This window comes from Maniola hyperantus, chromosome 14, assembly GCF_902806685.2.
Source record: "Maniola hyperantus chromosome 14, iAphHyp1.2, whole genome shotgun sequence".
NCBI lineage: Eukaryota > Metazoa > Arthropoda > Insecta > Lepidoptera > Nymphalidae > Maniola > Maniola hyperantus.
The window spans coordinates 7692286-7716979 of record NC_048549.1 but is presented as its reverse complement, the minus strand read 5'-3'; the positions used below and the strand labels follow the sequence as shown (position 1 = coordinate 7716979).

The 24694-nt window shown below is 39.1% G+C and overlaps 1 protein-coding gene across 2 annotated transcripts in view; it reads right to left on the bottom strand.

The window, feature by feature from the left end:
• Positions 1–4413: 4413 nt before the first annotated feature.
• The window catches only part of Fife (regulating synaptic membrane exocytosis protein fife), an 84904-nt gene continuing 64623 nt past the window's right edge, over positions 4414–24694 (bottom strand). The window contains exons 6-20 of one of the 2 annotated variants that reach the window (XM_069503162.1): positions 24206–24439; positions 23417–23592; positions 20889–21038; positions 20143–20384; positions 19473–19597; positions 19214–19382; positions 18791–18849; positions 15226–15416; positions 14632–14806; positions 13865–14018; positions 13118–13300; positions 12473–12622; positions 10142–10335; positions 9509–9667; positions 4414–8459 (exon numbers count right to left, since the gene is read on the bottom strand). In XM_069503162.1, coding sequence (XP_069359263.1) covers positions 8274–8459; positions 9509–9667; positions 10142–10335; positions 12473–12622; positions 13118–13300; positions 13865–14018; positions 14632–14806; positions 15226–15416; positions 18791–18849; positions 19214–19382; positions 19473–19597; positions 20143–20384; positions 20889–21038; positions 23417–23592; positions 24206–24439 — 2547 coding nt within the window. In that variant the 3' untranslated portion in view covers positions 4414–8273. Of the gene's footprint in view, positions 8460–9508; positions 9668–10141; positions 10336–11474; positions 11496–12472; positions 12623–13117; positions 13301–13864; positions 14019–14631; positions 14807–15225; positions 15417–18790; positions 18850–19213; positions 19383–19472; positions 19598–20142; positions 20385–20888; positions 21039–23416; positions 23593–24205; positions 24440–24694 lie in introns of those variants that run through there. The other variant, XM_069503163.1, reaches the window with a different exon arrangement.

Below are 24694 nucleotides of genomic sequence, written 5' to 3'. Positions count from 1 at the left end.
TCAAAAACGCTAGTTCATTTTGTCCCCCGGACTGTTTCATCATTATCATCATCATCATCATCAACCAATAGACGTCCACTGCTGGACATAGGTCTCTTGTAGGGACTTCCACACGCCACGGTCTTGCGCCGCCTGGATCCAGCGGCTCCCTGCGACTCGTCTGATGTCGTCCGTCCACCTAGTGGGGGGTCTTCCAACACTGCGTCTTCCGGTGCGAGGTCGCCATTCTAGCACCTTGGGACCCCAACGTCTATCGGTTGTACGAACTATGTGCCCTGCCCATTGCCACTTCAGCTTCGCAACCCGTTGAGCTACCCGTTGACTGTTTTAGGGGGGATAATAGAAATAACCCTTATCGACAGATTAATATAAGATTGATTATAGTCTAAGAGCCAGCGCGTGCCAGATCTTTGTTATTTTATAAAAGCTGAAAGTTTCTCTGCGTATTGTCCCCAACACTGCGAGGAATGTTTGTTTGGATCATGGTGGCTTTGGGAGATAACAAGTAATAAAGTTTTTTAAAAATTAACTTTAAGGGTGTCCGGCAGGGGGTGGCCATGATACTAAGTGTCTGGGGATTTATGACGTGATTTCTGATACTATTCTGAAGAAAATATAAATAAATAAATTTACTTTGTAGGTATTCTGTCGTAAGATTTTTACACCTTTATTACCTGTTATCTCCCAAAGCCGCCATGATCGAAACAAACATCCAAACAATCGTTCCTCCCAGTGTTGGGGACAATATGCAGAGAAGCTTTCAGCTTTTTTAAAATAACGAAGGTCTAGTAGGCGTTGGCTCTCTCTATTAGGTAATTATTATTTCGGCCGTTAATCATATTAAGTAAAAATTAAAGCTAGAAGATTTGAGGAGTAGGGGGTTAAATAAAAAATGTATTGTGTTTATACTGCTATAATAAACTCATTTGTTATCACATTTATTTTAATAATATATTTTGACACACATATTTTATTATTTACGTACTTACTAGGATTTGTATTTCTAATCCGTTTTCGCAATGTATCAGGTATGATGTGACATTATTATACTTGAAAGTTTGCACGTATTTTCTTATTTTCTATAATATGGATGACAATTTTTCGTCGATTAATGATTTTCGATTGGAAGACATCGCGAAAACGGATTTTTTAAGACCACAATAAATTGTATCTATGAAGAAACGACATAACACTAATGTACGATACAATTAGAAGTAGGTAGTATAGATATACACAAAATATGCTGTTCGGATAGCCGATACCATATCACATTAGTTGGTCTCATTTAATAAGCGCTGAGTTTTGTATTGTTTACTAATCATTTGTCACTGATTACAAATAGTGTATGCAGTATGGTGACTTAGGTAGTTAGCCGGCTTTGGATTGATCATGAAAGACGTGCGTGTGATGCGACTGGCGAGGTATAGGTTGTATACCTACTCGGAAATATGTGTCCATTTATCCCCCCCAGAATAAAAAATAATATACAAGTTCGCCGTTCGAGGTGGATAGACGGATACACGTTTAAAATATGATGTTTAAACATGCCGTAGTAGACTGTTAACATCAAGGATTAAGGAACATGCCTACCTACTCACTCTAGGGAGGTTCACGTACCTACCCTAGACCTATCGACCTAGTCGTGCAACAATTATTAGATCCCGTTTATTATTACAATATGGATACCTATTTACTGTTTCGTCTTAGTTTAAAGTAATCGTATTTGCTCAGCGTTTATTATTAAGACTGTAAAGCTTCTACTTTGATTAAGGATCACGTCAAATAGAAAGATATGTTTAGTGCGAACATGCTTAAATGGATACGGTGGTATCGGGTTCTGTAGGCACATATTAATATGTTAAGTAAATAGATTTACATTTATTTCTTACATAGAATATCATTTTGTCGTACGTACTAATATATCGAAATAGTAAGCGTAAATTACCAACTTTCTGTCAGGATTATAAATAATATACTAGATTATGCCCGCGGCTTTGCTCATTCATCTTGTTATTGTAACGGTATGTGATGTATTACTTACTTAAAAATAAGTACTTACTCATTTTTAACGACTTGGACTTGGTAAAACAACTTTTTTTACAAATATCTATTTTATAGCTATGTATTCTAGAAAGTCAGGAAAAAACAAAATAATAAGAGTATCAAAATTTTTTTTTTTGTGTTATGTTAAATATCGTTCTCTGTATAATAGAGAAGTAAAGTGAATCTATTAAGTAGCTACTTACCTACTAATTTTTTAAAAAAATCCTTTTGAAATTGTCCAAAAATCCGAAATGTATTCAATGTACATACATCTTCCTGGAATGTCTAAAGTATAATAATGTCATATTTATAAGTAGATTATTTTTATTTATATAATTAGTATATTTTCACAGCTTCTTTACATTAACTGAATAATATAAAATTATAGTGTAAAAATATATTCGTCGCGTGATTTAAGTTTATCTAAGTAGATATATGGCATACATAGTGATTAGTGAAGTAGGTATATAATAATTTTATGTAATAGGATTATGTATAGGCATTAAGTTAAGATATTAAATATTTCTCTCTCTTAGGAATTGTACGATTACTGGTGGGGCCCAAAAATATTTTTGTTAAAAAACAGGTATCTTAGAGCGCTTTTGGATTCAAGGGAATTCAATATTTTGTTTTAAGTTATTTCATACGGTAATATTATGTGATCTTATGCAATTTTAAGGCATGTCTATTTGTTAAAACTTAGTATAGTGAGCGATAGGTAGGTACAACATTCAGAGGACCTATCTCTACAAACAAGAAAGATAATAATATTGTCAAGCGAGTCACTAAGTAAGCTACGATAGTTTTGGAAGAACACAGATTTTTACGAGAAAATACTTAAGTACATTAAATTCCATAGATATGTTATTTGCATCTAACATCATTAAAAATATACTTTTTACACAAATATTTAAATAAGATAGGCCTTAATATGTCTTTGAGGAGTGAAGTCTAAAAAATATTTCACGTAGGTACGGTTTAGAGGCTCAATTATTTACATTGCATGTTACGCGTTGTGATTTTATTAACCCATACTAATATCCATACTTCCATACTAATATTATAAATGCGAAAGTGTGTCTGTCTGTCTGCCTGTCTGTCTATCTGCTAGCTTTTCACAGCTCAACCGTTCAACCGATTTTGACGAAATTTGGTACAGAGGTAGCATGCAATCTGGGGAAGGACATAGGCTACTTTTTATCCCGGAAAATTTAGCAGTTCCCACAGGATTTTTAAGAACCTAAATCCACGCGTACGAAGTCGCGGGCATCAGCTAGTTACCTATAAGGTCCTACTAGTTTGTTGTGGTTCTAGTAGACGGGTCAAAATATGTGATATCTTTGAGAGAACAAATTCCAACAAAGGATTTGTAAACGGGTTTGTCTTTACTGGGTGTATTCATCAACAGGTAAAAAGTCTAACGTTATTTAGTTATAAAAATAATGATCACTCTGCGCTGAAAATTAACAAAGTTAGCAACATAAGTTGTTCCGATTTTCAAAGTTAGGGGCCGCCCCTATCTTGAAAATAATCCACTTCCGCTTGTCCGATTTTGGTAGATTTTTAGTCAAATACCGTTCATAGACATTTTGTTAGAAAGTCTATTATTAACGTAAGGAAGTACCTTTACGACTTATACAATATAATTACACTAGGCATTGTCACAATGGACTCTATATCTCCTTTGTTATAGATAGAGTATCTACGGAAGTTAGTATAGCCCTCTCTCTGTTACTTAATCCCATACAAATGATAGAGACAAAAATCTCAGTGAGCGTTAACTATTCTGAGTCGCAAACCAGTCACAAACATGTATTCAAGAAACATTCGAAAACACACCTTCTGTTATCTATGACACAAACGCAAACAGTTGCGTTTGTGATTGGTGACTCAAAATGGTTAAGGCCCACTGAGGTTTTTGTCTCTGTCATTTGTATAGGACTATGTCAAAGAGAGAGCACAATACTAACTTCTTTCCGTGGATAGAGTATAGAAGGTACCTATCTGCTAAGATGGAGTTTTAGCTTAGTTGATTGGAAATAATTATCTGTATGTTTGTAACATATCTAGGACCTAGGTACTGGTGAATAGCGAGTGAACTTAGAATTGAAAATTTCGTAGTTCTGATCCCTGCTTTAATTATAAAGGTTATTGTCGTATCTAAATCCTAATAGGTACAGGATTTACACTCATTGAAATAGAAAATAGGAATGTCGCCTGTCGGTGACCTGGCCAATAAGACCTCAATATTTGGACTTCGGCAAGATAACTTAAAATAAGTTTTGAGATGAATTTTCTGTGCAGAGTTTGGTATGTAAAGTCAAATGATTTATTCAAAATAGGTAATAAATTACTCTTATTGAGAAAGGTATGAAGTTATATTAAAAAGGCAACAATTTTTTTACGTAGGCCGACATTAAAGATCAAAATAATATGCTTAGATTGTATTTATTAAAAAAATCTCTTTGATTTACTTACTCGTAAATTGATTTTACCTATTTACTCGTAAATAAATGAAATTTTAGTTTTAAATATAGGTCTAAAATGCTGAAAAGTTGAAGTAGGGTTAATGTACAAAAGGGTTTAACCTATAACTCATACGAATCAAAAGTAGGTACGCCCCTGCATTTTATTGTTGTCAACTCAGAATACAGTTTGACAATTTTCTCAGAATGGCATATGAGGTGCTTTGATATGAGGTGCCTATAAACTATCTTCGATAGTTATAGTACGCGACAGGTTGTGCAGGTGTGCGAAGCGTTCCCTCCCCGATTGCTATCTTGACCTGTCGCGGACTATAAATCTGTCATTAGTATTATACTTTTAATTTGTCTCTACTGATATTATAAAAGATAGATCAACATTTTTATCACGAAATAGTTGTGCGTAGTAAATTTTGAAAAATAAATAATTCAACAGCTTATTTACATTTTGTAAAAAGGTTTTGAATACGGAGAAACAACGATGTCGGTAGACTAGTTTTGTAAGGAAAATTCACCACCTTGGAAAAGCACAACCTTGGAAGAATAGTACCTAGAGGCGCTTACTCACTAGAATCACTTAAGAGTTTTCTATAAATCGTATAAGGCAAAGTGTTAAAGTTTGGGGTTTTTTTTAGATGACAAAGTAGTTTAGATAAAAAAGACAGATATTTTTCTAATTAAGTACATTAAGATTAGGTACATACATTTTATATTTTTACAATAATTATTTTAGATACTTCATCATTAAATAAGACGTAGGTAGTCTAAGAAATATTATAGATTTATTTATTTGATATACACACTTATTTTGATTCATATTATTAATTACTACCAGTGTCTAGACAAAGACCTATAAGTGTCTAGAGTCTAGACGGATTTATATGATCATTTGATAAAGAAAGTAGTAGGTATAGCACTACCAGTAGTCGTGAGTTAACAAATAATGTTAGGTAGGTATTCTACCGCAAATTATTATTAGCTTTTTTGTTCCGTACATAGAGATATTGTTCCGTACCTACATAACGAAAACTAGTAATATGGTTTGGTGAAAGTGCCGCAAGTGTAGTGTAGTACTACCCTATGCATACTACGCGACAGGTCGAAATGGCAATCCGGGTAAGACGCGGGGGGGGGGACGCCCCGCACACCCGCACGTCACCCGCGCTATGCGGGTTACAACACCGGGTTAGCGCAGGGGCTGTTAATTTTAAAAGCTAATAACTTACGGTAGAATATCATTATTTTGTAACTCATCACTAGTGCAGGTAGAAAAATGGTTTTTATTAAATAAACGACTACTTGGGGCCCGGCCGCCTAAACACTTTCTTATTTATTTATTATTGAATGAGCACTCGGGATCGACTGGAATTTATTGATACCTAAAGATATTTATACAAAATAAATAAATGTACGCAGGTACTATGAGTAAGAAGGTGTTTTATACTGAAAAATGGCTATGCTGTAATAATATGTAAAATACATCTATTTTGTCAGACTACAGTAGAATTATTTAGACTTCAGCTTTATGTGTTAATTTCACCAATCAACTGCTGGGCATATAGGCCTTGACGAGAGCGCACCACCACACGCGGTCTTCCATCTTCCTCAGCCGCCAACGTTTTGCACCTTCTTAAAGTCGTCAGTTCAGCGGTCATCCCATATTGTGCTTGCTGGTACCTACATGATCCCCACTCCAGAACACGTCTGCCTCAGCGACCATCGGTTCTGCGACAAACATAGCCTGTCCACTGCCCCTTCAGTTTGCTAGTTCCTTGGGTGGTCACTTTGGTTTTCTTACGGATTTCTTCGTTACGGATTATGTCCCTTAGAGACACACTCAACATAGTCCGGTCTATAACACGTAGAAGCTTAGACGTGGAACTCTTCTTGTCTGTTCACGAATGACATCAACAAAGTCAAAATGGTCATTGGTTTTCAGCAAATCAAATAGATTTCATACGAGTAGTTCTACCTAGTTGGAATTCCTTTGAGATGGCCATGGATTGTTGGTGCTTTGGCTGAAGTCATTATCAACTAAAGGCCAAGTTCAGTGTCTCTTACTAGACTGTACCTATTATACTTAATTAGGTGATTATAATGTAATGTGACCACGGTATATAAATGTACCGAGGCAGTTTGATTGTTTGTACCATATTTATAGTATTTATAGGTAAGTAGGAATCTATCAGGTTCTTACTTTATATTACTATTGGCTTAATTTTGTGCCACCGGAAGGTTAGCTATAGTAAAGTGATTGGCGGGAGGTCCTACTTTAATATCGAGATATATGTATATCTATATCAACAACGCCTGTGCAATTTTCACGTAGGTACAAGATGGAAAAATATTTATTTTGGCGGATTAAAATAAATAATGACTGCCAATTATGTTAAATCTGGGTTAATAGGCGTCCCGCGAGGGCTCAAGGCGGGATGGCTAATATTTCCCCAGAAGATGGAAGTTTCGGAACAGCAAAGGGGTTGGCAACCCTAGCGATGTCTTGGCTGCTAATTACGACGATTATGTGAGTCAATTATCAAAATTATTATGAAAAAATTTGAGTACCTAATTTAACATAGAGATATTTTTTGGTGGCACAATTTTATCCAATTAGGATAGATTTAGCAAATATGTATTGGGTTTAAAACTAAGTATATTAGGTATATTAACTTAGTTTATTTTAAAAAATAAAGTTCAGCTATAGCTGAAAAAATGTATACAAAACGTGTCTGGTACATTTATTATACCTATAACTATTGTATTTTTGCTACTCAACGTGGTAGACGAATATCTACATTTGGGTATATTGTACAAAGTATGAATCGAGTCGACTAAAAATTGGTCTTCAATCTGGAGATGGCCAGGCTGAGGGAATGATAGAATGGAATCCCTCTGACCTTTTTCACCGCTAAAACATTGATTTTAGGTCTAATCAATAAGTTTCAGTATAAGTAATGCTGCCATGCAACTTTACACCTAATGATATTTTGATCATATCAGACAATACTCCTCGTTGTGCGAATAAAACGCGTCCTTATTGAAACATACGTAAAATTACTTTTTCATAGCATAATATAATTTTCGTCACTTTGAGATGCACAGGGCGGCAATTTGGGTGGCGAGTCGGAGTCGTATTATAAGAGCTCGATGACATTATCGCGTTACGTGCGTTCGTCTTCATTGGGTCTATACTTATTCGCTATAACATTAAAAGCGTAGGCATTGTCCAGAAGAGGCGAATTTGCCACGAATCGTTTCGCACGCATTCATACGCGCGTTGGCGAGGTACCTACTTACTGGGCGCCAATACATCGCGTCCACAAGCATCGCACGATTAAAATACGCGCGTAATTCGGGCGCAGTACCTACGCCAGACTCTCGACTCGTATAACGCGAGGCGAGAACTAGTCTCATCCAGCTTACGCGCGACCTTCAGAGCAAGTGCATCCCCAAATGCTCGCGCGTTACACACTCCTGGACGCAACTTACACGCGAAACGATTCGCGGCGAATTCGCCCCTTCTGGACAAGGTCTTGACAATGCGTACACGCACATTCGATGACAGATGTAAAGTCTGAACGAAGTGACGACGTACCGATTTTGAACGTCGTAACGAATAACCCTTGCTTAATGTTATAAGCCTGAACGCACGATTAACGGTAACATGATCGAGATCTCGAAGGGTACAAGTTCAGAGCCGTCGTGGAGGCGCTAGTAGTCGTGACGCTCCGGCGACGGCTCTCTTGATCAATCGGGCGACTCGTCGGCGGCGAGCGACGTGGCCGGGAACAGCGGGTACCAGCCGTACGTACGCTGAGGCAGAGTTAGCTTGTCGAGGCAAATCTCGACTCCGCCCAGCGCGAGGTTGTGCTCGAAACCTCCGCAACGCTGCCACAGCATTACCACCAGGGTACGCCCCAGAGCCTCACTTGCCTACGAAAATTCAAATAAATCATTTTGATCCTAATCCGTCTTAGTTCTATAAATAATTCATCATCATCATCATCATCATCATCATCATCATCATCATCATCATCATCATCATCATCATTATCATCATCATCATCATCATCATCATCATCATCATCATCATCATCATCATCATCATCATCATCATCATCATGACCAACCCATCGCCAGCACAGTACTGAGAATGGGTCTTTTCTGAGAATGAGAAGGGTTAAGGCCATAGTTCGCCACGCTGGCCCAGTGCGAATTAACAGACTTCACACCCCTTTGAGAATAGTATGTAAAACTCTCAGGCAGGGTTTCCTCGCGATGTTTTCCTTCACCGTTAAAGCAAGTTATATTTAATTACTGAAAATAATGTGCATTAGACAACTCTGAAAAGTTAGACGTGTCTGCCCGGGATCGATCTCCTGATCTCCCGAATATAAGGCTATAACCATAGATATTACTTCTGGTATCTATGGCTATAGCACTTAACGCTATAATTATTATTATCTAATCTAATCTAAATCAGCCTGTGCTGTCCCACGTCTGGGCAAAGGCCTCCCTCCGATCCTTCCACAATTTTCTATTTCGTGCCTCATTATTATTATCACTACCCATATAGTTATCAATACCCCTATTATCACAACCCATATTATAAATGCGAAAGTGTATTTGTTTGCTGGTTTGTCCTTCAATCGATGTGATTTTTTTTTTGATTTGATTTTTTAGTTTAAGACCTGGAGAGTGATATAGGCTACCCTTATCCCGGAAAAATAAAGAGTTCCTACGGGATTATTAAAAACCTAAATCTACGCGTACGAAGTCGCGGGCATCAACTAGTAGTTTATACTTTATAATTATTTACAGTAACCGATAAGAAATATTGTACATCGACCTTTAGGATAAGATTTCGGCTTTGTAGTGCGTTGTCTGTTGTGTCGTCGGTCTCAATGACAGAGACAACGCTCCACGAAACCTCTATCTTTTACTAATGGTCGATGTACAATATTTTCTGCCACATACTGTACCTGATATTTAAGTGTTTGTTTGAAATGAGGCTCAGTGGTGCGGCGAACCACTCGGGTCTTGCGCTTGTGCAACCACTTGTCGCCGTCGCGGAGGTAGCACTTCACGTACGAGTCCGGCACCTCGCCGTTGACGCCGTACACCCGGCGCGCGTGAGATACCTGCATAGTTGGATGTTCAATCAATCAGCCTGTTTGCGTCCACTGCTGGACATAGACTTACCCAAGAGCGCGTCACCTGCACACACGATCCTCTGCATTTCTCATGTACCCAATTAAGGTCGCCATTTGGATGTTGCTTTAGTTTAATTAAGAGGAAAGATACCCATTTATAGGTAGTACGTTATTCTTTAGTTTGCTTAAAAGAAAAAATTATATATCGCAGAAACCTTCTCGGAGGAACGCGTATAGGTAACAGACGCAATTTGCAGCGCTTTGGCCTTCTGGAGATGGTTTTTCACTTATGTAATCATGGCGATTTCATTGTCGCCTCTTACGCATTTCAGTGCAAAGCTACTTGTTTACTTTTTAAGTACCTAGGTAAAGTATAGCAAAAAAAATTGTTTTCAAACAGGATAATTTAAGTGCAAAAAATCAAGAGGATTGACAGTTAAAGAAAAATATGATGTGGCTAACCTCAAGCTCAAGTTGTCCCTTGATCATGATGATGCTGATGTTGATCTCCGCGTGCAGCGGCGGCAGGTGCGCGTTGCGCGGCGGCAGCTGGCCGGGCCCCAGCGGCACATCTGCGTCGTCGTCCCCCACGGCGTCGCACGCGGCCGCCGCCGGCACGGCCGCCCACATGCTGCCCTTGCGCCCCGTCGCCGTGCCTGCGCACCACACACGTACTACCCTCCGCCCGCCTTGTGCCACGACGACTAACGAACACTACTAGCGCGCCGACAACGCGGCCGAACAACTATGTTGAAACCCTCGTATCGCTCTATCGTTTCAACGCAAACGTCAATAAACAAAAACCAACAATTATTGTGAACCATTCAATCAAACATTTAAAAAACAATACACAAAGTAAGCACGTCAAACAGCATCGTGACGATGTTAATAACAGTTTCGATAGGTTACATAGATCGTCAAACAGTTCCGTTCCTAAACACAGAAATGAAAGAAGAAGCGTTCAAACGTGTGCAGCCAAGAGTGTATTCGAGTCTCTAATAGTTGCTGGAAGCGGTCTCGAAATCGTTAGTATGATATAAGCATTCCGTGTCATGAGCAGCCATAAACTGTAACAGTAGTCTCTATAGTAGGTAGGTATTTTCATTTAGAACTATTGCCATGCCACCGCCGCGTCATGCGCGACCGCGGCCTACAGCGGCGACCGGCCGGGTCACCGCTCGAGGTGCTCTAGTGCCCTAGTGTATGAGTTGACTGTTCGTACTCATCGAACTGTGTAATGTCTATGACCTATAAGTAAGATAATATGTACAAGAAATCTAATAGAATGCGCATCGTAACAATGAATGACATTCGCAGAGGTAGGTAATGAAATCCGAAACGTCCTAGGCGACACAATGCCATCGAGGTGAACGTAGACGGACAGCCGAACAGACGGACACAGAAACAGATGAAGTGAGCGTGATCGCCCGCGACCGGGCATGCGTCAGGACAGAACAGAACAGACACAGTGAAGTGATGAGAAGCATCGGGCGCAGCCACATTTAACGGTGCGAGCGCGCGGCCGCCGCGCAAGCTATGTATGACCCATGCTACTACTTGGTCGCGGAACCCCAGTCTGCTTCGGGTCCACACCGAGCGCGCCAAGTGTCGTATCGCGTAGGCGAAAGCCTAAAACGAGATAAATCCTTGGGAGCGTTCGGTTCCGGAGCGATCGACGGAAACAGATTGGGGTGCGGTCGGCCGTCGGACGTCACAAGGGATCGTGTATACCGACACCGCGCACGGACAAACCCTGCAGGGAAGGCCGCGCAGCGCGGGCACGGCAGTCGCTTACCGAGGTGCTAGCGGTCCGTCGCTGCTGACCAAACAAGCAACACAGTACATGTCAGTACCCGCAATGTTCGCATTATCTAGGGTGGGAGCTGGGGCTGTCGGGACTCGGGACACGTGAATACAACTAGTGGCGATCAGTGGTTCCGTGGTGGTGTACAATTTAAGTGGATAAGGACTTTTAGTGGAAATACAATCCTAGCTAAAGTTTATTAACTAATAAGATGAATTAGTCTCATAAAGGATAAAATATGGAATAGCAAGTATGAGTTTTCAACATAGAGATTTTTTTTATTAAGTTACGATGCATTATATATATTTTACAATAAGTACAGGTCATTTTATCAATGATAACTTAAGCCTACTTTTAATTAATTACTTAATAAAACCTGGGGTTATATTTAAAGAAAAAGTTAATTAGTTTAATTCTAAAATCTGAACTATAACAATCATAATGCATGAAATCAGTTTTATACAACCTAAGTATTCGTTTCTATATAGGAGTACCCATGCGTAAAAATTACAAATTAAATTTTATACTTTGTCATAAAGTTTGTAATAATAATAATAAATTATTTACATAATATTGTGGTGGCAATTTTTTGCAATTAATGTAAAGATGGATTCACAACATGCTCGGTTCAGACCGTGACTCGGCTGGTGAACCGTTATTAATTTTTTCCCCGGTCGAGGCATGATCTTGCATTAATTTTTACTTACAACAATTTTAATGGATCCAACCGAAGGCCGGCCACATATTATTATTATGAGAAATTATCTGTTAGAAAAAATTCTGAAGAGCGCTGGTATGCTCATGCATCTTGTCAGACCTTGCAGATTGTCAGAACATTGGCGGATCGAACGTCCGCTTCTGAACTGTGAGTGTGACAGAATTTTTTTTTACATACTAAGCATTTCTCATATGCTAATACACGGCCGGCCTAAAGGTTACAATTTTTGGGTTATGGCACACAAAACCCAATATGACTACTGCATACTTACGCCTGGCGGTAGAGCCAGAGAGCGACAGCGTGCGCCCCAGCTCGCCCTTAACGGCTCGTAATGAGCGCAGAATATCGTCCGGGTCGCGTCGCACGCACGACGAGCGACGCCGCTCACGTCGCGAGCACACGGCAGGGTCGACGGCACCATCTAGGTACGTACAGTTTTTCTTAAACTGATCGCATATTATGCGGCGACCCCCAAGAGACCCCCGGTTTCGTAGAGCGCTGTCTCTGTCGTTGAAACCGACAAAACGTCAAATAGGAATGAGTGAGTAATCTACTGCACTATCTGAAGAAATACGGATGACGTTAGTTAGTAGAGATCAGTGCAACCGACTAGAGCTGCGGATGCAAAGCAGTAAAAATTGTGTTGCGTGCGATGTTATAGCACTTACGCCTCTCGTAGCTACATAAGATTACCACTTAATTAAATTGTTAATTGCCTCGTTGGTAGAGGAATAAGCTAGCTAATTTATTTGTCTATGAACATGAGGATCCTGGATCGGGCCAGAATGTTTTTGCGTTTTCAGTGAAAAACTCTGAATAGCACAGATTTAGGAAGTTCGTGAAGTTGATCTCTTTAGAACAATGTATACATATAACGAAAATCATACTTTCCATCGCATCATTTTTAAGCAATAACCTTTTTCTTGTTGCTGAAATGAAGACCGTCTTGAGCCTGGCAGAGACCGTGAGAAGTCCTTTCCCAGCTGATACACTTCGACCTCCAACGTTTCGGACTGTGAGGATCCACGGCGAGACCCCGCCACCCAAGCGTGGTCTGGATGTAGAAGTGATGCACACTCGCCGATTGAGTCCATATCATCTAGAAAATATGTTATGGAAATAGAAAGATTTTTTATTCAAATATTCGTTAACAAGTACTTTTCAGTCGTCAAATGCATCTACCACAAAGTTTTTCTATTATATTTTAGTACTAGCTGGTACTAGCCGATGCCCGCGACTTCGTGCGTGTGGAATTAGGTTTTTAAAAATCCCGTGGGAACTCTTTGATTTTCCGGAATAAACGGACATAGGCTACTTTTATACCGAAAAATCCCGACGAGATTTAAAAAAAACCTAAATTTACGCGGGCGAAGTAGCAGGCATCAACTAGTGCTTAATAAAAATTAATGATGAGGTTTAGGTTAGAGCGCGCTGGGCTAGAAACCTAGCCTTGCTTTTTTACTCTTGCTTTGAAGGTATTTAGGTTATACGTGGCAGGAAACACGGACGCCAGAAGGGCATGCCACATTCATTTCAAGGGCTTAGAGGTTTGTATTCACAGACATTTGTATTAAAAACGTTGAGCAGAAACGGTTCGTGCGAGTAGGTTGAGAATACCAGGAGGATTCCAGGAGGATTTGGATAAGATTCAATCTGTTCCTACCTGAAACGGAGCGGTTTGAAGCAAAATCTCCTCTCCTCAAAGCTCGACCACCAGTTAACGAGCCGCGAGGAGACGCGTTCGCAGAACGGGTACCACGTTCTTCCAGCGTCCACCACACCGCTCGTTCTTCCGCGAACGCTTTTTCCAATTCCATCTATAAAAAGAAAGACCAATTCAATATTTACCTCTGGGGTTTGGCAACTCGACCTTAATGTCTATGAGTCCTTTCGAGAATTGAAAATGCTATTCAATATTCAGAATCAAATGTACTTTACTGTTCTTATACTTACTACATCTGTGACGCTACCATCGCGCCGGTTCGTAATGAATCTATCCTACTAAGAAGAGCCAGCAAGGGAATCAATTCTTGCTCTTTTCAATATATAAAAAGATACAATATGTAACAATACACTACTCCATCTTATGGGTCTTGTGACTAAGGTGTTAATCATTTGTATTTTTATTTGACTCTTACTTTATTTTTGTTTTAATTAAGACACAATTTTTTAAAGCAAATAAGTACTCAGCCCCATAAAGGATTTCTGTACTTTACGAAGACAACGTAACGGCGTTACAGTTTATGGCGATTTCTAGTACTTAATTTCATTTAATTTACTTCAATATTCACTTCAGTACCTACATCAGTGTTCAATTGCATTAATTGGTATCTTATTGACAATAATTTCTTAGTAACAATAACTTTTCGATGAAAGTAATAATAGGTATATTATACGTTCATATACTTTAATTTTGAAGGAACAACTTACGGTACATTCCCCGATGAGTACGGGGTCAATGCCAGGGCAAGCATCCCACAGTGTAAGTTCGAGTGCTCGGCCAGCCAACAGATCTGCGGTGAGTCCTCCGAATCCAAGTGTGGCGTTCCATACAGGGCTACAAGATGCGGATGCTGGGTCTGTTTCCACGGGAGGGCAAGTTTCACTGAAAAAGAGAAAATAGTTTCGATTGAAAGCAAACCAATTATATGAAAGTAATCATCATATTGTCACTGGTCCACTACCGAGCATAGGTCTCCTCTCAGAATAAGAAGAGTTTAGGATATAGTTCATCACGCCAGCCAGGTGCGGATTGGTAGCACATCTTTGAGAACAGTAATATTTCTTCACGATGTTTTCTTTCATCATTGAAGTGATATTTTATTGCTTAAAATGCACATATTGAGGAACTAACTCTGCAACGAACCACAAAGCTTGAATAGGCCATAGCCTCCCACAAGACGCGTGAAAATTTAAAAATTATAAATTTCCAAAGTGCCCAGGAATCGAACCTGGGACCTCGGGACTACTTACAAGACTACAATATTCACCACTGCACCAGGGAAATCATCAAAATATACTTACAGTGATGGTAAAAGACGAATTCTTGCAAATGCTTCAGGTTCGTCGCCGTAGCCTAGCGTATGGTCCCGAGGAGGTAGATCGTCCGCCGCGATAAGAACCACAACCAGTTTACGTATTTCGCTCTCGAACCAAACTTGTAACTGCGCACGCGCCGAAGGACGCTCGCGAGCACGCTCAGCTCGATCTTGTTCCTGTGTACGCAACGATCTTAAAATTAGAATTTCTTAAGCTATATACAGTAATCAAATGTCACACAGCAATATTATGAATTTCTAAAAAATAGGTTAACAAAAACTATCACAAAATTATTTGTTTTAAAATGTAAGTTGTAAGATGAATACGAGGAATAGGAAGGTATGTTTTACGATACGCACTGATATCTAAATCAGTTGGAGTCTTTTGAGGGAATGCATCGTAACATGCAGCAACGGTTAGCTATTATGTATAGAAGGTAATGACTAATGATCAGCAACCTTGTTATTAGAGCCTCATTTGATCAATTTGACTTAGAATACTTCATTAAAATAACATGCGTCGGGCTGAGGCATTTCTATTCATACATAAAGTAATTAATAAAATCTGACGCTCTCATCCGCCATGCAGAAAGCTTTGTCATGCTAGTATTCGATAGACAAGCCGCGCATATCATTTGATTTATGGACAAAGTTAACGAGTACAGTTTTCATACCTACGTTTAGGGGTAAAACACATTTTTTTATTAAAGAACGTAACTATCTAAACAAAAACTGGTCAAGTTTGTGGCAGAACACGCATAACGTAGGGTTCCGTAGACATGTTTATAAAAACGTCATATCGTACCTAATCCAAAAAGAAGAATAATCAGAAACACTTTTCTCTCACTATAGTATAAGTATAGTTTTCTCAAATCCAACTACGCTAGGCAGTTATTGATTTCACAAGATTACTTATGAAAATTTTGTTTATATAACTTTATAGTGAGTATTATGTACTAATACTTTCGATTTTTTTAGATTTTTCGATATGGAGTTAGGTATAAGTTGAGAAATTCAACTCTCGTAAAATTGTCACTTTGGGGTTCATAATTTTTAAAATATTTTTTGTGAAAATACATATTCAACGAGGTCCCACTCGAATTTTTTTTTGGCAACGATGCCAAAAAATATTTTGACTCTTAATTTTTTATATTCAGGAGATACAATAAAAGTTTTTTTTTCAATTTCTGAATTCACATATATATATCTACTGAACAAAATAAAGGTAAAATGAAGGGACTAACAGATAGACAGACACAGACAGACGGACGGACTGGAGGAAACTATAAGGGAAACCCTTATAATTTCGTCCAGTCCGTCCGTTCCTACTACGGAACCCTAAGATTTACTAGGTAATCTATATTCTATATTAATTCTACGGTATAATTATGAAAAGTTTAGCGTTGGTTTTAATGTGTGGATATTATGTATTTTTTTAAATTCTTTATGATTGTCGTAGTACCTTCTGTACACAAATCAGAAGGAAATTAATTAGAAATAGGATCCAAGATCCAAGATACTTGAATTTTGGTTAAATAATATACCTTCTATAATATGTCAAAATACACCTCGTTATATATTATTTAAATTAATATTCGATGATATTCTGTTACGCTCATGTGGGAGCTTACTGTATAAAAAATATTACATTTTATGTAACATTTAAATCCTCCATATCCAAGCTGGTCCTCTGAACCGGATCAAAGCACGTATTAGTTTGTGCAGTGTCATGCATTTCTCAGTTGTAGGTTAGTATGTATTGAGGCTGAACATTCAACTACTATAGGGCAGAGCGGTTATGTACATCGTGTAGTGTCGCATCACGAGTCAGAAGCATCGGTGCGCGCCTGTCGCTCAAGGTGTTTGCGGTCCGGCGGTTGCGGTGTACCGTGCTGCCACCACTCGAAGCTCCTACGAGACTAGTCGTTGCAAATGTCTCGGACAACTGTGCGGCATCACACTACACTAATCAACAACAAAAATTTGGTCACAGACACTCGATGCGCAAGACATGGACGGTACAAACTGGAGTTTGTAGAGTCGACTGCTATCGGTGTAAACATAAAGTTTGCCGGCCGGTCTGCTGCTCTCACCTTGCTGTGCATCTCTTGAAAAGCGTCTACTTCTTGCATTCTCGACGTTGTTGTATCTAATCTTCGATTAATCGTCGTCGAAACTTGTGTCACTTTATGAATTCAAATGAAATGGATTGTGTTGGAACATCTAGCGCGTTTAGTAAATTTAGAAATGCATGAACCTGTTATTTCTCAAGCTTTTTCTCTATATAAGCGATGGCGGTTCTAGCTGCACTACATTAAATTTAAAGTTCTTTATCGTTTAATAGAACATTAGGCTAGTCATCCACGAATATCCTATAGATAGATTCCGATCACGGGATGAACCCTATGCTACCATCGAGCACTAAAACTCAGCGTTTGTTTAACTTACTGATTATATTGCGATCTTTCGTATCGAGATTTGCCGATTGTTCCCTACTATCCACCCGGCGTCGTTGATGAGATTATGAAATTGGTCGGGTGATAGAAAAAATAAAAATCTGAAAATAAGTACGCAGTATTTTTTCATACACTTCACTTAGGGCAACACCATATAAACGATAACGTAAGTATAATAACTGTAGGCAACAAACAAATTAAAAATATAATTGGGTAAATATTTTCAGTGATTAAACAGAGCAACCCTTGTTCTACTTAGTAAAATGTTAACAAAGGTAAAGTATTCCTACGTTATATAGAAATACTAATCTCTTATAACTAGTCTAACATGGAAGATGTTTAAAGTGATTAGTACTACAGTATCACAGCAGATCAATGTGAAGACCAGCCCCTGCGCTTCTTCCTACGTTAAATGAAATTTAGGGCGCATCTTTGCTGACATACGTGATATTGTTATGAAGAAAAAATTACAATGCATGTACGAGATCGCCTAAAATTTCAATTTAATGTATATAACCAAATATACTTAATATGATTCGATTCTCTTATAAATATTATCAACATCAAACGATTGAAAATGAACTTCGATTAAAAATAAACTACAAAGGCGGAAACAAACTATAAGCTGCGATATAGGTAAATGTGCACAGTCGTTTGGGACACGGCTTGCGAGATATCTATAGGACGTCCGAGCGCTCAAGGTTGCCTCAGCTACTTACGTCCGCTATTTTGCACAGTTCAGTGTATATTTTACTATCCAGATTCTATAAGTAGTGGAAGTCAGCCACGTCCATCAGCTGCATCTGATATTAATTTGTTTCTGCCTTAATAGTACAAAAATCAATTTGAGAAAATTAAATTTTATGTGTTAATACACATCTCGAAGTTTTTGCCCAGAATGATGGTCCACCAATCAAAAGTACACTCAGAAGTAATAGTTAAATCACAGCTATACTGAACAGTCTGAGAAGCGCAATCGAGGAGGCACCGAGTGACAGTCTCTACCAGATTTATGAAGAAACGAGAGGTTCGGTCCAAGTCTCATAGATTTCACAACACATATTGTTACAATTAAAGCCTATATGTATATTATACCGGGGTTTTCGGCAATTTCCTTCGGGTTGGTGACGATGGCGATTTGTCCGTATCCGGTTCTGTGAACCAAAATAATTTGTTTCACTACAGATAATGCTTGGACTCCAGACATGATTGAAAACCTATCGTGAATGAAGATTTTATTGTCAAAACACTACCGTAAATATGAAGCAGATGAACAGAGCAGGAAAACTAGAAAAAATAATAAGAAGAGTTAAGTAAAAAGAAGTGTAGAGTACAAAACATATGAAAGTAGAAGAAAAAATAACAACAGACACAAGAAACAATATACCGTCATTACTGTTTAAAAGTTGCAAGTTACATTTTCTATTGCTTAAAATTCAAAAAGTGTAGGTTTCAAATCTTATACATGTTTGAAAAAACGAATAAGTACAATAAAAGGTATAATGAACAGAATCTTACCGTATAGGCCGTGGTGATGGTGTGAAGTAAGCGGGGGCAGTGCGGGCGGCTCGTCGAGCTGTGGTGCGGGTTCTACCAGCAGTTCCACGATGTCACCACCCCGCTCTAGCACAGCGCATACTTCTTCAAAACTCCGCTCTATCAGAGGGACTCCGCCCCATTCCAGTACCTAGACAATCACAGAATAATAATAATCATGATGATGATGATTAATAAAGAAGATTTCAATTTTATATCGTAAAAATATTATAATGAATGCCTTATCTCCCTGTTGTAATCCTGCGACGTCCGCCGGTCCGCCGGGCACCGTCCATACTATAACTGCCTCACGACGCCCGCTCGCATCAGGCTTGCCCCCCACAATTCGCATGCCGAAACCTCGCGCTGAAAAGAGTAAATATGGGTAGTTTGCTGACAAAACGGGGTAACTGCATGAAATTAATTTTTACAAGAGGAGTAAAAACTGAATAAAAGCTGTTGAAACTTTCCTGTAAGTAATATTCAATTTTGATCGAAATCACTAATTTTTGACTCAATTTTAGCACAATTTTAAAGATGTCTTCGTCCGCGTGGATTTAGGTTTTCTAAAAATCCCGTGGGATCTCTTTGCTTTTCCGGGATAAAAAGTAGTCTTTGTGCATCCCCATGTTCTCTCATTAAATCGATTCAATTACGCCTGGTCTGTTAAAAGCTAGCAGACAGACAGACAGACATACTTCCGAATTTTTTAATGTAAGTTTCGCCAGCAATTCACCAACATGGTTGTTGGGGACATTTTGTATAGTGTAACACGGCATTTTTTGCCTTATTCTTTTTAGATTGTCATGAAACCATGAAAAAGGAATCTTTTTTTTTGTAGGTTCTGTGGTCATTCCGCATATATGGATTTAAAAGAGCATTCAACTAAAACACTTTTGTTGAAAACTTACACCTAGCGCCTTTATCGTTAGGATCTCGTCGCAAGGTAACACGTCGCGTTGAGCGATCGTCAACATCATGTATGACTATTTTGATGGCTTCAGCGTCAACGGACATCTGCCTCGCTGCGGCTGCGGCGGCGGCTGCAGCAGCGATGGATGCCGCAGACTGTTCTGATTCAGAGCCTCGTGATGCAAGCGCCGCCATGGCACTCAGAGCGCCAGTTCTTTGTTGTAAAGCGGCAATATCAGGACTGAAAATACAAAACGAAAATTTGAATTTTAAGGTTTAACTGGCAGCTGATGCTAAGTTTTGAAGCATCTTGAAGCAACATACTGGCTCCATATGTTGCAAATATTCAAGCTTTTCAATTTTCCCAAATTAAGAAGGAAAAAGTAGTAAGAAAATTTACATACTAAACAACTTGTTCTCATTCGTTGTCTCGTCAGCAAAAAAATTCAATTATCACAAATTATACCTGTAGCATTACACACTGCGCATCTCATTTTATAATCTCACAATGACGGTGGGGACGATGACGCGATGTTCAATGAGCAAAGTGTTTACAATTAAATGGCGGCGAGCCTACATACCTAATCTTTTATTTTGTTTACCAATGATTCTGTTTTGATACACATCCGTTAAATAACTCATATCATATTAGGATTACTATGACAGAACCTTTCACCGTATTTCAAAGAAAAAAATTATCGGCTAGTGCAAAGGAAATCTAAAAATTTCACTTAGATACACTTACAGTTGGCTGCCTCTTCGTCTGATAGGCCTGTCATCGTCCACGCTTAGGCCGCTAATTTGAGGTGCGGAGCCCATTTCAACTGAATCAGTGTCTGCTCGGTAGGAACTCCGTCTAGATCCGCCGCCCGCTACCACGTCGACCGCAGAGGCTCTGATAGTTATCAAAATCAATGCCAATAAATTATCTTATCAACTATTTTTACAAAACTGCCCAAAAAAAGAAGTGAAATATTTTCACGGTTCATGTGCGTATGTGAGTTTATTGATTGCACCATTACTTCTGAATGCTTAATAGATTTGGATGTATGGGGCATGGTTAAAATCCTTACATCATCCCGAGAGACACTGGCTATAAAGCCTATAAATAAAAAAATGTCAGGGCAGTCGTGTTTTTAAATTTATCGCTTCTTAAAGTTGAAAATGTTTAAAGTTTGACCCGAGTGAGCATGGATGATCCTTAGTTAAAATCTAACACATTAAACCTTTCACATTTCAGAAGATGTTACACATTAAGTAGATATGTACTTAGGTACTATGCAACGTGTAATTGTTGCGCTCTAAAGGATATACTGTAATGTACGTGTTTCCCACTGAGTAAAGGAATTGAACGGATGAAGCGTAGGTAAAGCCTTTGAAGGGCTTTATCTCTTTGTGTTTCTAAAGTGATGCATGTACGACGTAAGTTGCTGTAAGCTCTATAACTTCCACAACGTCGCTTTGTGCCCAAAAATATTTTTATTTTAAAGGGTTTCGTACTTTTGCGGACTCGTAATTAAAATGTACAAGTGCGACTCCTATTCGCGCTTGACCGATTTTTTCTTTTAATTAATACTTAATATGTAAATATAAAATTTAAATGGTCTTGGTTGTTATTTAGTTATAAGAGCTTTCTTGTGTTGAGTTTGTAAAACGGGAGAAGTCCCTTAATTTTACGAGCGTTCCTCAATCTTAGTCGTTAACTTCGTATCTTAACTGTAAATGTTTATAGGTATTTTATGATCAAAACCAATTATTATTAACTCATAGTATAAGGGATAATGTTTAAGATTTCACGGTGTTTAAGATTTTTACGTTTATATATTTAGCTAACTTAGTATCAGCAAATATAGAAAGTATTATGTTATGGATGTTATTATTGGTTATTATTCTAACTGCTAAGATTTTTTATCGCCTAGAAGCTAGAAATGATGACGTGTGCACGTGTGTAGTTAGGAACAATGTTTAACTATGAACCTACAAATTAGTAGTTCGACTATAAGTCGAACTACTAATTCGTGGGTGAGGATGATGTAGCGCTCTGCGCTACATAAACACGGTGCACTACGTACGTAGGATGTTGCTACGTAAACACGTAGAGTTGTGTCGTAGGGCTTTGCTGTGCTCCTTATAGTACGCGACAGGTCGAGATGTATGAGGTATTTGAATATGAAGTATGAAGTATGAGTTAATTTGAATTGAATTGAAGCATGAGGTGGAGGGACGACCCGCACACCCGCACGTCACCCGCGCTATATCCATAGAGCAGAAACAAAGAGGAGATGTTGTATTAAGATTTCCCTATGAAATATCGAGTGACATTTTGCGGGGTGAGGGGTTGTGGAACGCCGCCCACTTCTCAATTTTCCATCTGCGGGTTAGTAGCGAAACTACTCGCTTAGCGACCTAACATCGATATATTGATGTCACTACATAGTTCAGCTATCTCACACTAGATGTCAATAAGTGTAGAAACAATTTAATAATTACGTATAAAATTACTTACAAATGAAATGTGATACCATTCATAGCATCAGAACGTCTGTCTGAATAACTTTGACACGATAAAACACAACACTTCATCCTTTTGTTCTTAAAAACGCGAAAACACACCGATAATACGAGTCTCAATATATGTGAACCTGACGAACGCAGACAGCATACTAACTAAGGCCCCGCCCACAGTGATGACGTCAGGACCTAGTTGAAAATCACAGTGCACAGTTGCTTAGGCCAACTCCTCTTTGTTTCTGCTCTATGGCTATATCGCACCGGGTTAGCGCGGGGGCTGCGTGGGTGTGCGGAGCGCCCCACCCCGATTTGCGAGTCGCGTACTATAAATACGTAGCACTACAATTTACGACGTTGTAGTGCTACATAAACACTTTTTTTTAAATTTATACACTAGCGCTTGGCTGTAACAATACCTGGTGGCAAGTGATGATGCAGCCTAAAATGGAGCATGTTTGCCAAGAAGATGCCTATTCACTCTTTACTTAAAGGTAGCCATATTATAGTTGGAGGGGGAAAACGTAGCACGACATCGTAGGACGTTGTAGTGCTACGAAATCCTCACTCATGTTTTTTGATAATAATAATTAATTATTGCATTGTAGTTTTCCAGTGCAAGGTCACCATTTGAGCACCTTGCGATTTTTTGTTCTTTCTTCAAATTGTCCGTTGACATAGCCTCACTTCTTTTTTTGATAAGTCTAGAAAACTCCTATCATTATAATATGATTAATAATCACAGCAATTAAAAATGTTGAATACCTTCTAGACATGGGCGGCGGTGCAGGGAGGGCCGGCGAGTGTGCAGGCGGGTGCTGGTCCTCGTCCACGGAGCGCTGGCGCGGCGCGGGCGCGCGCACGGAGCGACGCCTCGTCGGAGTCACGGTGCTGGGCCTTCGCGACTCCGGGTTCGGCGTCACGCTGCCGCCGCCCTTTAACTGCCGCAAGGGCAGCGTGGTTAAAATTCGTTTACTCGATTTCATTGTAAAAGTCTTATTTGTAAGTTAAAGAAGAACAAATTAACCATAGATTAATTATACATCCATTATTCATATGACATTTATCTTTTCTGAGATTAATTCACTGTAAAAGTATTATTTGTAGTAAGTAAAAAAAACTAAGCTTGTGAAGTATGCCAATCTACCCTTGGCCAGCGTGGTGGACTACTGCCTAAATCCTCCTCAAGCTGAAAGGGGACTCGTTCACAGCAGTGCGCTGGCAATCGTTTAAGATGATATTATAATTATAAATGTGATGGCCGTCCGTTTCTCTGTTATGTTTTATCGCTCAAGTGAACCAATCCATAATGATAGTTACATTTAGGTGATAGAGTTTTCTAATGGATCAGTAACAAAGACGTTATTTTAAAATAGCACGGGAGCTAAATCTTGTCTTAAGTTTTCCTCTTGAGCTTGAGACTAACTCGTTCAACTCGCTAATTGAGTCAATGTCAAATTGGCGTAAAGTGATCGTCCAATAGTCGTCTCAAAATACCTAACTAGCTATTTCAGTCATTTCAAAGTTTATCGATTAGGAACAAACAAACATTACCTTCTCTAACTCCTTTAATGATGCAGGTGAAACGTCGGAATGTCTGCGTAACTCTGGCGAGCGAGGTGGGGCGAGGGCAGTGGTGGAGCTTCCACTGCCGAGCCTCGCTTCAGAGTGCCGGCGCTGTAAGGCCTCGAGCACGGGCACGTCTAGGAGAGAGTCTGTGCTGTCCTGTGCTGCGGGCGGCAGCCGAGGGCCTGCTTTGCGACGGCACACGGAGCATCGCCATGAACTCTGGTAACCAACAAATACTATTGTTGAATTTTATGCTTTACGCATGTTTTCTCAAAACAAATCAATATAATATTTTACATTGCAGAGAGCACACATACGCTGACAAAGAATTATAAACGAACATGGAAGTTTTTCCATATAATTATAAATATTAATAGAGGGCACATTGTTAACAAGCATACAAACATAATGACCCCATAATTCAACAAATGCCAAATGCCCTATGTTAGGACACAGGGTTTTTTCAAATTCATA